At 35.4% G+C, this 15531-nt stretch overlaps 1 protein-coding gene across 3 annotated transcripts in view; it reads left to right on the top strand.

Annotated features, from left to right (window-relative positions):
• Positions 1 to 15531, top strand: part of sec24c (SEC24 homolog C, COPII coat complex component) — a 91423-nt gene that overhangs the window by 39162 nt on the left and 36730 nt on the right. For all 3 annotated transcript variants that reach the window (XM_039768257.1, XM_039768265.1, XM_039768247.1), the window contains exons 2-5: positions 2298 to 2500; positions 8441 to 8515; positions 10691 to 10811; positions 14959 to 15113. In XM_039768257.1, the coding sequence (XP_039624191.1) occupies positions 2326 to 2500; positions 8441 to 8515; positions 10691 to 10811; positions 14959 to 15113 (526 nt within the window). In that variant the 5' untranslated portion in view covers positions 2298 to 2325. The remainder of the gene's footprint in view (positions 1 to 2297; positions 2501 to 8440; positions 8516 to 10690; positions 10812 to 14958; positions 15114 to 15531) is intronic.

Genomic DNA, 15531 nt, shown 5'->3' with positions numbered 1-15531 from the left:
TTCCTTTTATTATTTCATTAACTATTAAGCAGGTAAAGGCCTGGAATTGATTCCAAGTGTGGAATTTGCATTTGGAAACTGTCACTGTGAACTCTCAATATGAATCCAAAGAGCTGTCCATGCAATAAAAACAGTCTATCATTAGGCTGAGAAAACAAAACAAACACTTTAGAGAGGTAGTGGGAACACAAGGAGTGGTCAAATCAACCATTTGTTACTTTCTTAAAAAGAAGGAACTTGCTAGTGAATTTGGAAACAACTGTTCTGGATGATTGCAGAATTCTGTCCTTGGTGAAGAAGAACCCCTTCACAATATTTAGCCAAACCAAGATTACTCTCTGGGAGTTAGACCTATTATTGCCAATGTCTGTAATCATGAGAAGACTTCACGAAAGTAAAGACAGAGGGTTTACCACAAGGTGCAAACCACTGGTAATCCTCAAGCATAGGAAGGACAGATTGGACTTTGCCAGAAAACATTTTTTAAAAGCCTGATCAATTCTGGAACAATTTTCATTGGGCAAAGGAAACTAAGATCAGTATACACCAGAATGTTGGAAAGAGAAGAGAAAAAGTGGCATATGATCCAATGAGTACCTCATCATCTCTGAAACATGGTAGAAGCAGTGTTACTGCATACGGTCATGCTTGACTGCCAGTGGGAGTTTGTCACTATTGTTTATTGATGATATGACTGCTGGCAGATATAACAGGATGAATTCTGAAGTATATGGCAATGGTTGCTGCTCAGATTCAACCAGGTGCTGCAAAACTGACAGGACAACGCTTCACAGTACAGAGTGACAATTAGCAAACACATTGTGAAAGCAACCAAGTGCTTTTCAAGGCAAAGAAGTGGAATATTATTCAACTGCCTAGTCAGTCAATCAGCTGACTTCATCCCAACTGGGCATGCATTTCACTTGCTGAAGATAAAACTGATTTCAGAAAGTCCAACGAACAAGCAGCAACTGAAAAATGCTGCAGTAAATGCCTGGCAAAGCATCAGCAGGGTGGACACCCAGCACTTGCAGATGGCCATGGGTTCCAGACTTCAGGCAGTCATTGACTGTAAAGGATTCTTCAACCAAATATTGAAAATTAACATATTTGATTGTGTTAGTTTATCCAAATTCTTTTGAGTCCCCGAAAATAGGACTGTATAAAAATGTCCGTGTTTTCTAAACAGCTCATACAATATTTTTGTTTAGCCCCTTGAATTAAAGCTGAAAGTCAACACTTCAATCACATCTTGATTGCATTTTTTCAAATCCATTGTGGTGGTGTACAGAGCCAAAATTATGAAAATTGTGTCACTGTTTAAATTCGTGTACCATTTAATGGAAAAAAACATACCAAGTATTGTTTTTTATTTCTGCTTAAACAAAAAAAAGTGAAAAGGTTTTGTTAAAAGTGTGCTTCCTGAGGCAAAATAACCACACAGATGGTTTTCTTCAGATTGAAGTACTAAGCAGTGGTAAAACCTTTTTGCAGAAATGCAGTTTCAAAAAGGGTTTGAATACTTAGCTTTTACAGGCAGCCTGAAGTCAAACAAATCAATTTTTCCACCATACTTTTTAACAATACTTTACTAATGAAATTCCAGCACTTTGCAGTAAACATCATGCTTTTAGATAATGCTGGCACAAAGTACGCACCAGCAAACCTCCTTTCACTTCCTTTAATAATTAAAAAAAAAAAAAAAATCCTTTCACTTGAAGTTGCAACTGCAGCGTAGCTGAGCGGATGTTATATCAGAACAAATGGTTTATTCGCTGAAAATGCATTTGAACACCATAATTTGTGGGCTATAGAAAGTTATGTCTTTTTTTTTTTTTATAGCTGCTAGGTAATACTTTAGCTTTCCAATAGGAATTAAATAGAAATTGCTAAGTGAACATAACCTTTATTGTCCTAATCATAGTCAGTTATTAAATAAATTTTGACTTCTGCCTTGAAATGCCCAAAAAGCATTTTGCTTCAAGTAATTAATAGTAAAGGCCTGTATCACTTATAACCCTTCTTCACTGAATGATTACTGATAGACATAACCATATTAGTTATTTATTACTTTATACATACACAAGTTAATATTTTTGGTGAAGACAGTTAAAAGCCAACTTTTACAGATGAATGTGAATAAAATGTTAGTTTATCTTGAAATAACACTTGAATAAGCATAATCTTTTCTAGGTACTCTTTCTATAAATTCAGTTTATACTGAAATATATTGCATCTTTTTATGCAAAGTAGTGAGTGGTGAAGATTTTAACATACATGCTTCCTTCTTTCTCTAGGTTTGTGTACTTCAGTAATGAGCTCAGAATGAATGTTAACCAGCAGACGCATATGTCCTCTACTCATGGTCAGTCTCAGCCTGTATTCCCAGGTTACCACCAGTCAGGCTACAGTGGGCAGCCCCTTACTGGAGGAACGCCAACCCAATATGCACCATACAATGGGCCTGTTTTAGGATACCAGCAAGGGCCAGCTGTGCAAGGTAAATTTAATATATTTTTTGATATCTTTATACATTGTTAATTAGTAAAAACAAATCTCCTAACTGAGAGTGACATGATGGCACAGTGCTAGTACTGCTGCCTTGTAGTAAGGAGAGCAGGGTTTGTATCCCAGGTGCTCCTGCACAATTTGCTTTTTCTCCCCATGTTTGGTTGGGTTTCCTCCCACAGTCCAAACACATGGCAAGTGTAAACTGGTGTTGCTAAATTGGTCATAATGTGTGTGTGTGTGTGTTCACCCCGTAGTGATCTGGTGCTCTGTCCAGGTGTTGTCCCCACGCTGCACCCAATGATTGCTGTGATTTGGCTTTAACAGAATTATGCTCCTAACCAGGATAAGTGGATTAAAAATTATGAGATGAGTGCAAATTTTATGTATGATTTTAACTGACACAATAATCAACAGCATAATTAATTTAACATTTATGTGGTTAACTGTGAATTTTGCAATGTATTGAAAATACTAAGTATATTTAATAAACCAGCATAATATAAATATTAAGAAATAAAGTAGAGTAGATATCTTTTCTCAGACACAAAAAAACATTAAGCAAAAAAATGTGTCTTGAGTTCCATGGGGCAGTACTTAAGATGCATGTCACTATGCAGGTAGTGTTGTATAGTGGAGTGGTTTAGGCTTGGACTTCAAACACTGAGGGTTGTGTGTTCAGATCCCAATAGTGACCATGAGCAAGCCATTTCACCTGCCGGTACTCCAGTTGAAAATACAAAAGAAATGTAACCAATTGTATCTGAATTGTTATAAGTTGTCTTGGATAAAGGTATAGGCCAAATAAGTCAATTTCCCTGTAGTCATATTTTATGCACAGATGCATGTGGTTGAGCTACACTTAATGGTACAGGTGCTGTTTAGTTTGGTAAGATAGAGCATAAAAGTCTTTATTGATATTAGTATAAACTGTTGTCCATGTCGTTATGTAAGATATACCTAATCTGAGTGCGTTATACATAACTGTTTTAGAACATCTCAGTTTTTCCAGTTTTTTTTTTTATTTAATCAGTTGAAATGCAATGAATTACCTAAAATGGAGAAAAGGTAAGCAGTAAATTGGCAGAGGTTTGAATTTAAAGGTTAGGTTAGTAGGGAACAACTAATAGGTTACAACCTACCGATGTTCTGCAACAATTAGTAAATTAAGCCTTGCAAGTTGAAGCAAACAATTTGCACAGGTGTCCCAACTTCTGTTGATTACATGAAAACCCTCTTGACAATGGCAAGTAAATGGCAGTTATGAAATAAGACAGAGCATTATTACTGTTACTGATAGGAAGAGATCTGGCACATCCAAAGTCACAACCCAATCAGAAGATAAGTTTTTGAGGTTCACCAGCTTGTATTGTAGGTACCTTGCAGCACAACAACTTCAAACACAGCTTAACAGTGGTCAAATAAAGCAAGTCTGTTTCTACTATGAAGAGAAGACTTTGTACTGCAGGTTTAACAGGGTGTATTGCAGTAAGAAAGCTATTCCTTGAAGGACAAAATAGGACCTTGGAATACTGGGTGTGGACTGCTGCAGACTCGCACAAGCTGCACATCGTGGTCTGACCTCCAATTGGACACTTCAGTTCTCCACAATATTGAGTATATTTCACCACCAAGGGCCCTTGTTGAAGTATTTGTACTGTATATTAACAAGATCTAATCTCTAAGGGGGCCAACCATACCCCTCCAATCTCCATCGAATTTGTTTGTATTTCATATCGCATCAAAAGATGCTGACACACTAGGGAGTACTTCATGAACCCATGAATGCAACTTGCTAAGCACTTCTTCTTTGAGCTTCATGAAACTTCCACTTTGGCCTATGCTTACATAAGGTGTCAGTCCCATTTATTTTTGCTTGATCACTTTTCACCGCTGAGCAAAAAAAAAGATGCAGTGTCTAAGAATACCTCACTTGCTACTGCATTATTATCGACAAATTTAAAAAACACAGGACTACTTTTGTTTTTCTATAATATCCCCAAATTTCAATCTAACCTGTAGATTTTGGGGTATTTAGTTTTTATAAAACTAGCCGGTTACCCCTAAAAAAAATTGTATTAAGAAAAATGGATATTAATAGCTTTCCTATCTGATTGCCTCTTGATATACAATATTTTTGGTTTTGCTATCTGATGCGAGAATGTAGTTGTGATCTCTTTGCTAAAAATGTAAAAAGTTGGCAAGGTATCTCTAGCCAAGCGGAAGGTAGGTATGTTCCAATGTCAAACGTTGATACTGTATCTGATTGTGTTCAGCTCTGACGGGACTGTGTCACCCACTAGGGGAGAAGAGCCGTGGTGTGATATCTGTGCCAATGAGCAGCTACCCCTTAAAACACACGTAGCTGTTAAAGAGTAACTTTTGACATTTTTGAGAGAGAGATCACAATCTCTAGATGATAATGTCTGCTGAACAAGCAGGTATCATTAGCTAAACGGAGGCGAGGTACGCTGCAACACGTGGCAAGAGGTAGATCATTTCGATCAGAGGCTGGTGCGTGAGTGAGGATGGCAACTGCCCCGCCTGGCTCCCTACTCCTGAGATCCGTCCGGCAGCCTCTTTCTCGGATTTGTCCAAATAAATCGTTGACGCTTGTGAACTATGATACAATAAGAAGGAGTCGTAAAATCAACCAGAATGTTCAAGCAAATTGAAAAACCCGATCTAAATCTGTTAAGTAGTTCTCTTGTGAAAAGTGGACTGACATACAAACGTGTGTGTATATGTATATATGTGTGTGTATGTATGTGTGTATATATATATATATATATATATATATATATATATATATATATATATATATATATATATATATATTTTTTTTTATACACAGACATACAGACAGGTCCATAAATATTTGGACAGACAACGTTTTTCTAATTTTGATTCTGTACATTACCACAATGAATTTTAAATGAAACAACTCAGATGCAGTTGAAGTGCAGACTTTCAGCTTTAATTCAGTGGGTTGAACAAAAAGATTGCATAAAAATGCGAGGCATCTAAAGCATTTTTAACACAATCCCTGTAAGCTGCGACAAACTCCTTGCGTTTTTAGTTTGACTCTCTTTGCTAGAAGGATAGTTACATAGCTTTGTTGAATTGACCTCGATTCCCTATGCTTGCATGAGTAGCAAATGGCAAAACACCTCTAAAATGGCATCGACATCTGGCGAGAAACCAAAGCGAATGTTCAAAGCAAAATACTCCATGGACGTTTTACGTAATTTCGTTGAATAGGACTCAGACTTGTCAGACTCTGAGTTTGATACAAGTGATCTGGAGATGGATGAAAGTGAGGTACCAGCATCATCTGATCACTCCCCAGCTGATTGTGGTGCTGAAAACTTTCATGTAGATGATGCACTTACAGCAGCATTCGCCTGGGAGGACCACCACATATTGCATTACACTGTGACCACCACCAACCACCCACCTGCTGTGCGAAGACAGCCAGGCAGCAGGCCCACCGTGCAGTCATGCTTTCCATTGGGATGCCCCCACGCAGCTATTGCCACCTGAGAAAGCGAACATGAGCAAACAGCAGCCACGGCACATAGCACCCAATGTTTTATGTTGATCTATGTGTGAAACAATTGCTTTGTGTGCTTCTCAGAAAACTCAGAGCTAAAGGTGTTTCTCTAACAATGTGCGTTTGAAATGTTGTTTGTGTGAAATTCCTTCAGACAGCTTTTGCTGTTTTAAAATCATTTTTGCATTATTAGCCAGCCAAAAGACTTACTAAAGTATAACTTTGATTCAAATTTCAAATGTCTCTTGCTTTTGGTGCTTTAATTGCCCAAATATATGACCCTTTTTAAACATTTGTCTAGACGTTAAGGCTTTTTTTTTTTTTAAACTGTTTTCAGAGTGTCTTGCATGAATCATTAAAGTTTATTAAAACTTAGTCTGCGTACAAATCCAGAATTAGACAATTAACTAGACTGAAGCTATCTGTAGTCAATCTTACAAATTCAAAAATATTACAAATATACCTTTATTGTGTTCATTAAATTTTACAGTTTGTACTCATAGACATCTAAAAACAGATGAATGTTGGCCTTTGCATATTAATATTCAGCAAAAAACAAATGAATGTTGGCATTTGTATATTTGGGTTCAGCAATAAAATACGCTGTTTTGCCATGTTGGCTGTTACACATTTTTTTGTTAACACACTACATGTCGTATTAATAGGGACATGTGTTTTGTGCCTTGAAAACATCAATAAATTTAAGTTTTGTGTTAACAGACAGAGGAAGTTATATAATCACTGGTGTAAGCAGACCAAGTAGCTACAGTATTTCGATTGAAACTTGCTTCAGTTGAAACAGACCACAACTGTTGTTAGCACTACTGCCGTACATTAGAAGTTTCTGTCACGATCCCACACTGCATGCACCAGTTAGAAAATGAACAGAAGCTCGGATGGCCATTTATAGACTTTCTGATTACAATCGGAGAATGAATGCAAAGCCTCTATTCCTTTATTGGAACTGTATAGGATGTTGTTCTAAAAAGAGATTATTCCCATCACCATTTCATCTCGTCTTACAAATTGGTGGCACTACAAGTTAAAACAATTACAGCTCACATCTAACTAATTACGATTGGTCACATGATTGTGCTTTCAAGGCATACATGAGTTTGTCTAACTCCTTTATGCTATAAAAGAGACACTAACTAAAGCCTCTCTTAATTTTATTATAATAACCATGTTTTTGAAAACTGTACCGTGAAATTCTTCTGCTTCGAATGTAAAGGACTTCCAGACAGAAATTGTGCTGTTTTTCTGTTTGACATGTGATAATGTGGTGCTGTAGCAGCACTACTGTGAGTGATTTTCATATGTAGTTTTTTAGACAAATTTTTCTCATGTATTATTGTGCCTATTGAATTAATTTCATACACACACTGTATTCAATACTGAATTTCATTCAATACTACCAATACTGAAAAAAATCTAGTACAGTTATGTTTTTGGAATTTTATTAACTTGGTACTGAACTCTCGGTTCTTGTGACATCCCTACTGACATTAATGGTCTGCTGTATCGAATCTGCTTCCTACTTTAAAGCAGCGCTATAAGCTGAGCATTACAATATTATCTTATGGATCTTAAATACAAAAGGTCATTCTCATTGGAGTGTGGTCCGCAGCTGTTTTACAGATATTTTTAAGAAAGATTTTTCAGGAAGTGGTTAATTTAAAGGATAAGTTCAGTATTTATCAAATCAAAGTGATTTCTTCATGAACATGGCAAGTATGCACTTAACACATGAAGTTGTGGTCTAAAGTTAAAACATTTTCTATAAATTTAAAAAAATATGCCCACACTGGCCTTTATAATGGAACCTATGGGTCATGGAGGAAAGCCTTAAAAACTTGTCAGATTATGTCCATTTTTTAAGCCAGTAAGTATTGATTGATTACATATACATTTTAAAATATTCTATATATGTCAGTTTTGGGGGGAAAAGGGAATAATATGATTGATATTGTTTAATGTTTGTTCAGAATTGGTTTCCATTGAAGTCTATTGTGTCAGGAACATTATCTCTGTCCTCCATTATTTTTTTTTTTCTTGCTCAAACTACAAATAACACTGTGTAAATAATAGATAAAAAAAGTCTTCCTTTTTTTGTGTAGAGTATTCCTTTAACATTAAATATATCTTTTCCTTACGTTTATCATTGCTTATAGTACCTGTGTCTTTTTACTAATTATTACTATATTTCCTTTTATTTAGTACCCTTATTTCCCTTTCTTTGTCTTTCAATTCAGAAATGTAACCGCATGGTCCTTGTCATAAACCTGAGAGATTTTTTTTTTTTTCTTGCTGCAAGAAGTGGGTTTTATCTTAAGCTTCTTGTTGCTATAAAAGCTCTATTTCTTATCTCTTCTCTTTCAGGTTATTCCCCTTATTCCAGTTTTCCTGCTAAGGCTCTTGCTTCTGACCTATCTTCTTCTACTCCTCTTGATTTAGGTAACTTTGTTTGCCTATTTATCTATCCAGACAATTTATTCTGGGGCTGTTTGTTTAGTTCATAATATGTTTTTTTTTTTGCAGCCTTTTCATTATATTTTCCTCTGATTGTTTCATATGCACAATTCACATTTCCATTATGTGGTATTCTAAGAGATTTAATTCATAGGTGCCTTTTCATTATCGAATAATGTGCCAAATGGATCAGAGCACAAAAGAACTCTTCTTCACCTGACATGTTTAGGCAGGTTTTGCTGTCTAGTACACAGGGTGACATACCCTTCTTTCTCATTGCTGTATGAACTAAAAGCACACAGTTCTTTTCATCCTCACTTTTCCTCTTTTTTCCATTTGTTTTCTGTGAACATTAATCAAACTTGCTTCTTGAACCTCTAGTCATGTTGGCACTAGCAGAATCCTAACTTTATTCAAGAAATGTACTCTATAGCTGTAGAGTCACCAGATTAGAACACCTTTTTGCAGTGGCCTGTGTCCCTAAATTCCCAGCAGCATTTCAAGTCTCAGACATCCAAGGTAGCCTTTGGCTTATATTTTCCCCAAATTCCCAATTATCACACTCATTAGTAATGTGATCCCTCTAAAGCTACCTGGGAGAATGTGAGAGTTTATTTAACCTCCTGCCAGCCCTTCAGGATCATATTCTCTACTGCCCATTGACATTTAATGAATTGCAACTTGTATTGCAGGCAGGACTGATCACTTAATGGTGTTTATCCTTATTGACATTTTTTCCGTTATTGTTAGAATGAGGTTTGTTCTCATTCACTAAACCTTAGTGAGCCCACTTCATTAGGCAATGTCATCTTCGTTAAAACCTTATTGTATTTTTTTTAATAATGACCTAATTTGTTTGAAGTGTTTACACTAAAGGATTGCAACTCATGGTTGCTGTGGTGTCATGTCAGTACTGTACTTTTCTCCATTTTAGTATGGAATACTTTGCTAGTAGTTTTAAGTCATACTTTACATAAATTAAGTACTTTGAATAGTATAAAAAGGAAAAAAGAGAAGAATAAAAAAAGTTGGTTCTCGTATGTTTAAGAATTGTAAGATGAAGCCAATTTTATGGTTAAACACACATGTTCAGTTTACTTTATTCTTATATAGCACTCTTCAGTGAATATAAGCTTAGGTTTACAAATGCAAAACTCTAACAGAAGTATTTAACCATATAGCATTTACATACGTATATAAGGACATATATATTCATATTACCATAGTAGGCATTTTCATGATCCATCTAAAAATCACTTGAAAAATTTCCCCCTTCAACCAATCAGTAGATCAATAAACAGTGGTTCTCAAACTCAGACCTAGTGTTCCCATATTCTGACGGGTTTTATTCCAATCAATTTCAAACAGTGAGCCATTTTACCTCTAATATATCTATTTTAATTAGCTGTTTTTTCCCTCTTCTCTTATTCTGCATTCAGAAAAATAATGGTGTTTTTTACATTTATGTAATTTGGAAATGTTTGAGTATTAACTATACTTTTAAATATATAAATTTTTTATGATATTCCTATTAATATCCATATTTCCTCTGTAGTTTGCATACTTTAATTATATCCTAATAATGATAACTAACTACATATAGTGCAGACACCCAGGTAAACAACGTTGAATGCTGAAAGGCTGCAACTACTTCAGCATCAGTTCCATTAACATGCTCATTAGTAAATGATAAATTAAATAACCAGAACACCTGGTAAAGAAAAATAAAAATCATGATAAAGATTAAAATCTTTAAAAAAAAAATAATAATAATAATCATCCACATGTAACAAAATTAAATGCTTGGTACATTCTAATACAAATTTACCAAACATAGTTTTGTGATTTCTATACTGACTGCAAAACACAGAAACTGTGAAATAACAGCTTGTTTAATTAGCCTAGCAGCACAATTGAAAACAGAAGTTTGGTTGGAAATAAAGTCTGAAGCCACATTGGGTCCCCAGGTCTGAGTTAAAGAAGCACTATAATAATGTAAAATTTTAGTAGTATATAATTTCCCTTAGTGGGCAAGGAAAACCTGTAGTTAAAACCACTCCTTCATGGGGAACCATTAACATGTACTAGTTCAAATGCTGTCTGTGCAAAGTTTGGAATTTTTGTTTTTCTAAACATTTTTGATGCTTAACTTTTTTTCAGGCCCAGTAAGACTTCCACCTACCTCTATGGCTCCTCCTGTCTCATTACAACAGCCATATAACCATTCCTCTCAGATTGATGCTCAAAATGGCCCAGCAGTTGTGTCTAACCTACATCACAGGTATGCTATAACAAGTGACACCCTACTTGCAAGATGATTTAGCAACATTTTCCTCTTATGATCTTCATAGAGTAGGAAGTAAGCCTGATTTTGTAAAAATGATTACATTCAAGAATGGACCACCTTATGTTGAACTTGGCCACACTTGAACTTGGGATCTTTGGAACTAGTTGATCTAGATTAAATTGAGAAAATTTTGCTATAATGTATTTTGTCATGCTGATTGTTTTAATTGATAAATCTTTATCTGGATTGAAAACCGTTGTAAGATGTCTTTTCCATGTCTTTACAGTAATTTACTTTACTGTACTTCTTTACTTAACCATAAGTTTCTGAATTATTATTAAATCCATAATATAATAAGTGTTTGTGTTCAAATTATAAAATCAAAAAATTGGTTACACATTTCATTTGTGTAAACGTATTGCATACAAGCTGTTGGTATTGAAAGCTGCAGGCTATGGATATGATTTGTCATAGCTCTTTTCATTGTGGAACTGGACTTATTTGCATTGATTCATCTTATTAAACCCCACCCTCTCTTCTGTTTTTATATAAATTACATGTAAAATTCCTTCAGACCCTGGCACTTTGAGGCAGGACTGACAGCTCTGCACTACCATGAGAAGTTGGTTTAAAAGGAACTCCCCACCATCAGCAGCAGCAACAGTACTGGGGACCGGGACATGCAGAGACAGCAGTTCCTGAGTCTGTAAACCATTACTTTGTTTGGAGGCTGCATTGGCCGTACTTTACATGAAAGATTACTAGTGCAGTTTGCATGTTTCAGCGATTATGTGACTTAGCACAGCACATTTCTTATTAATAGAGACATGTCCTTTGATGCATTGAAATTGAGCAACTCGCATCATCTCTGGTGTAGACAAGCGAAATAACATCTTTGTATGAATCCTGTCTCCATGGTTACTAGCTACAGCTGTTGATAGTGCTGCCAGTCTTGGATGTATGTGAGGTCCCCCCTGCGACCCTTATCTGTGGGCTTGGACTGATGGACATCCACAGAAATGCTCATTACAATTAGAAAATGAATGCAAAGCCTCTGTTCAATTTATCAGAACTGCGTTGATCACTGTTTAAAAGCAATTAATCTTATTATCATTTCATCTTCTCTTACAAATGTTTGACAATACAAGTTAAATAATTACACCTCATTAGATCAGTAATGTTATTTTTCTCTCAAAGTGTGCACAAATCTGTTTCTGAACTAATTCCATAATGGGATTAAAAAGTCCTGTGTGTGGTGCTATTTTTTATTTATTTATATATTATTAAATAACAAGTACCATTCTTGCACTCACACACTGAAATTGTACAGTTTGAACTTGAAGCCTTTCCAGCCATGACTGCAGTTTTTGTTTTTGATGTGTTGATGTGGTACTGTAACCTCACCACTGCTGGTCAGTTTTACAATGGGGGGCTGTTACATTTTTGGAGCTTTGGTATTGAATTAGTACTGAAATATTGGTTCTTGTGATATCCCTAGTCTACACAGCTATGTGCACAATATAATACCTCCACATTCTTTTTCATAATTAAAATGGTGTGACTTTTGACCATATTGTGTAACTTAGATTAATATAAAGGCACTATCTGTGAAAAGCTGCATAAATTTCTATTTGATTTAAAGAGAGATAAAAAGGCACTATTTAACTCAAAAGTTAGTAAAATATATAACAGGTAGATAATTAGAAAAATTTCAATATACTATAGCAGATAGAAAGAGAAAGATCTTTTTTTTTTTTTTTACCAAGAAGCTCAGTCTCGCCACTGATTTTGGCCTGAGGAGTGACCTCTTGCTTGTGTCTGTATTGTCACCAGTGCTGAATGCTCTGAAGGAGGACTCTTTTTTTTTTTTTAAACAAGAATACCTAAGAACATTTTTACAAGGTTGCTGACCTATGAAAAGTTAGCCTTTTGTACTTATTGTCCAACTAGTGGATCTGTAGCAGTGTCTGTATGGCTAACTGTTGTAATTTGGTAAATTTATCTATAAGGGGTAGTTTCATATGGCACTAGGTTTACATATTTTTCATCTTAATGGAAAAGCCAAACATGAGAGACCAAATTATAAATAACCGGTTTCTCAAGAAATGGTACTCTCTTGCTACTGTAGATGTCTTGTTTTTATTCCTCTACTAACATTAAGTAACACTAAGTTTCTAGCACTCGCTAAACCAAAATATGAAGGAATGATGATAAACAAAATTAATTCCTCTGCAAGTATTGAAAATGTGAAAATGATGTAAAGGGGAACAAGATTCTGACGCTAGTTAACTTTGCAAATAAGACTGAATAACTGGATCCATAATTCAATTGGAGAGGAACATTTTGCCACAATTTGAACAGGTGACAATAAAGATATTGACATTCACTTGTCTTTATTGTTTAGTTACTCCATGAAAAAAGTATGTTCAGATTTTCAAACAAAGACCTCTAAATATACCAGTTTAAGTAATGGTCTAAAGGTTTGAAAAGCATCTCCATAGCATGGTGCTGCCACCAAATACAGTATTTCAACCTAAGTGTGGTGTTTCTTGAGGCATGGGCAGTGTTAGTTTTAAACCACACATACCTCTTCGAAGTCTGGCTCAGAAGTTCTATTTTGGTCTCATCTCCCACATTTTAAGTGAGTCTTTGTCATGCTTTGTAGCAAATACCATATGTGTTTTTACGTGGACCTTCTTAAGAAATTGCTCATTTCTTGTTGCCCTCATGTAAAGGCCTATTTTAAGGAGAACTCTTGAAACTGAAGACCCATGCACCTTCACTCCAGTTTCAGCCAAAGAGTATGGCAAACTTCTGAGAGTGACAGTTGGATTTTAGTAGCCTCTCTCTCCGGTCAATGTGTTGCTCTGATGTTTAGTTTTGACGGGTGGCCTGTTCTAAGAGTCTGTGTGCTGTGATGAACCTTCCACTTTCTGATTATGGATCTAACAGTGCTTAACGGGACATTCAAACTTTAATATTTTTTGTTGCTGTTTCCTGCATTTTAATGACTTTGTTTCTCACATTAGTAGAATACTCCTTTGTCCTCAATTTTTCAGTAATTGTCCAACAAAGACTTGGCCCTACAAAGAGTACTTTTTACATGCAGAGAGATATAAAGGACTCATAATTAGTATCTAATTAGGTTTAATTATGGTCAAATAACTGTCACCTTTGTGAGTAATTTATCATTTGTGTAAAACTGGAGCTTCCAAAGCACAGCAATTTTTCCTTCTTCAGTTAAATATCTACAGAGAATGGTTTATTTTGACTTTGGAAATGTATTGTTACAGCACAAGAGTTCACAGAAAAATACTGAATGGATAAATATGTTAATAATGTTCTGCATGACAAGATTTGTAATGCAGAAAATTGTGATGATTTTCAAGGAGATTGAATAATTTTGCACACCACTGTAAAAGATTGCATAATTTATAGAAAATACTTAATACAATTTATATTATGCTATTTGATGCTTCTTGATCATATCGATTGGTTATCTATGTAACTCTTTCATTTTCTTAGAACACTAACATGCTCGTGTATGTTATGTTTAAAGAGAGAGTAACAGAGTTCAATTTATCCAGTTTAAAACATACTTTTTTATTAAACATACAATTAGACTGTTGTGCATCTTCAGATTCATTATCTGGAGTATGTGAGGCTGAATCTGTTTAAATGATGCTTGAAGACAAAATCCTGTGGCCTGTTGGAGGATATGCAAATTGGATTAAAAAACCACTTTGCTAAGGTTCGTAGAATGCAACTTTTTGTTACAATACACAGCACAACTAAGAAACACCATGTGGTATGTAGAGGGGGAAAAGTGCACACCCACAGCATTGTTGCACATACTTTGCACAGAACAATACTCGATGTGAAAGTATCTGCCTGTTTATGATAGCAGAACAGTTTAGATTTGTAGTATTGTATGAAACAAGATACTGCTGACATGAACTACATAGTGACATATTTGGTGAGCAGAAATGAGGTAGAGAAATGGGACTTTAAAGGTAAGACCGTTCCTCTATACAGAAGACTCCTAACACTTGAAGCTTTTAGTTAATTTTTTTCCTAAATATGTTTTTGAAGATGGTAGCTCTGGGTTTCTTTATTATCAGCTGTGTTTCTTTCTCAATAGGCCCCTAGACACCCAAACGTATCTTCCAGGAGGCATCTCCCCAGGAGTGAATCAACAATATGGAGCCCAGCCTACTAGCACACACCAGATATCAAATCAGATGACAGGAATGCATATCTCCTCAACTGATCCCTCTTCAGTAATGCCTGTATATGGTAAGTCATTCGTTCTTGTCCAAGAAACTTCATATTTGTAAATAAGAGTTTTAAATTAATTTGATAGTAATGTTTTCTGTATGAACACATGTTAATGGTGTAATATAGTTGCTAATAAATTGAAAATGTTATTCAGGATCATCATTCCTTATAGAATAGGTAAATCCTTATACCAGGTGTTATGCAGTGCTTGAGGGACTGTAAAAAATATAATAAATAAATAATAAAAATAAAAAAGGCACCCTTCCATAAAGAAAGAAAGAACTTGAAATGCAAAAATCTTTACTCACTCTTTACAGAAAGTGCTGAAAATTATCTCCTTGTGCGTCAATGCATTTTTGGGCGCGCCTTAACATGTTGTCATATACGCGACACAACTCTGGGGCGCCAATGCTCCGAATTGCATTACGAATATTGT

Source organism: Polypterus senegalus, chromosome 1, assembly GCF_016835505.1.
Source record: "Polypterus senegalus isolate Bchr_013 chromosome 1, ASM1683550v1, whole genome shotgun sequence".
NCBI classification, from domain to species: domain Eukaryota; kingdom Metazoa; phylum Chordata; class Cladistia; order Polypteriformes; family Polypteridae; genus Polypterus; species Polypterus senegalus.
This window is presented reverse-complemented; position numbering and strand designations above follow the sequence as displayed.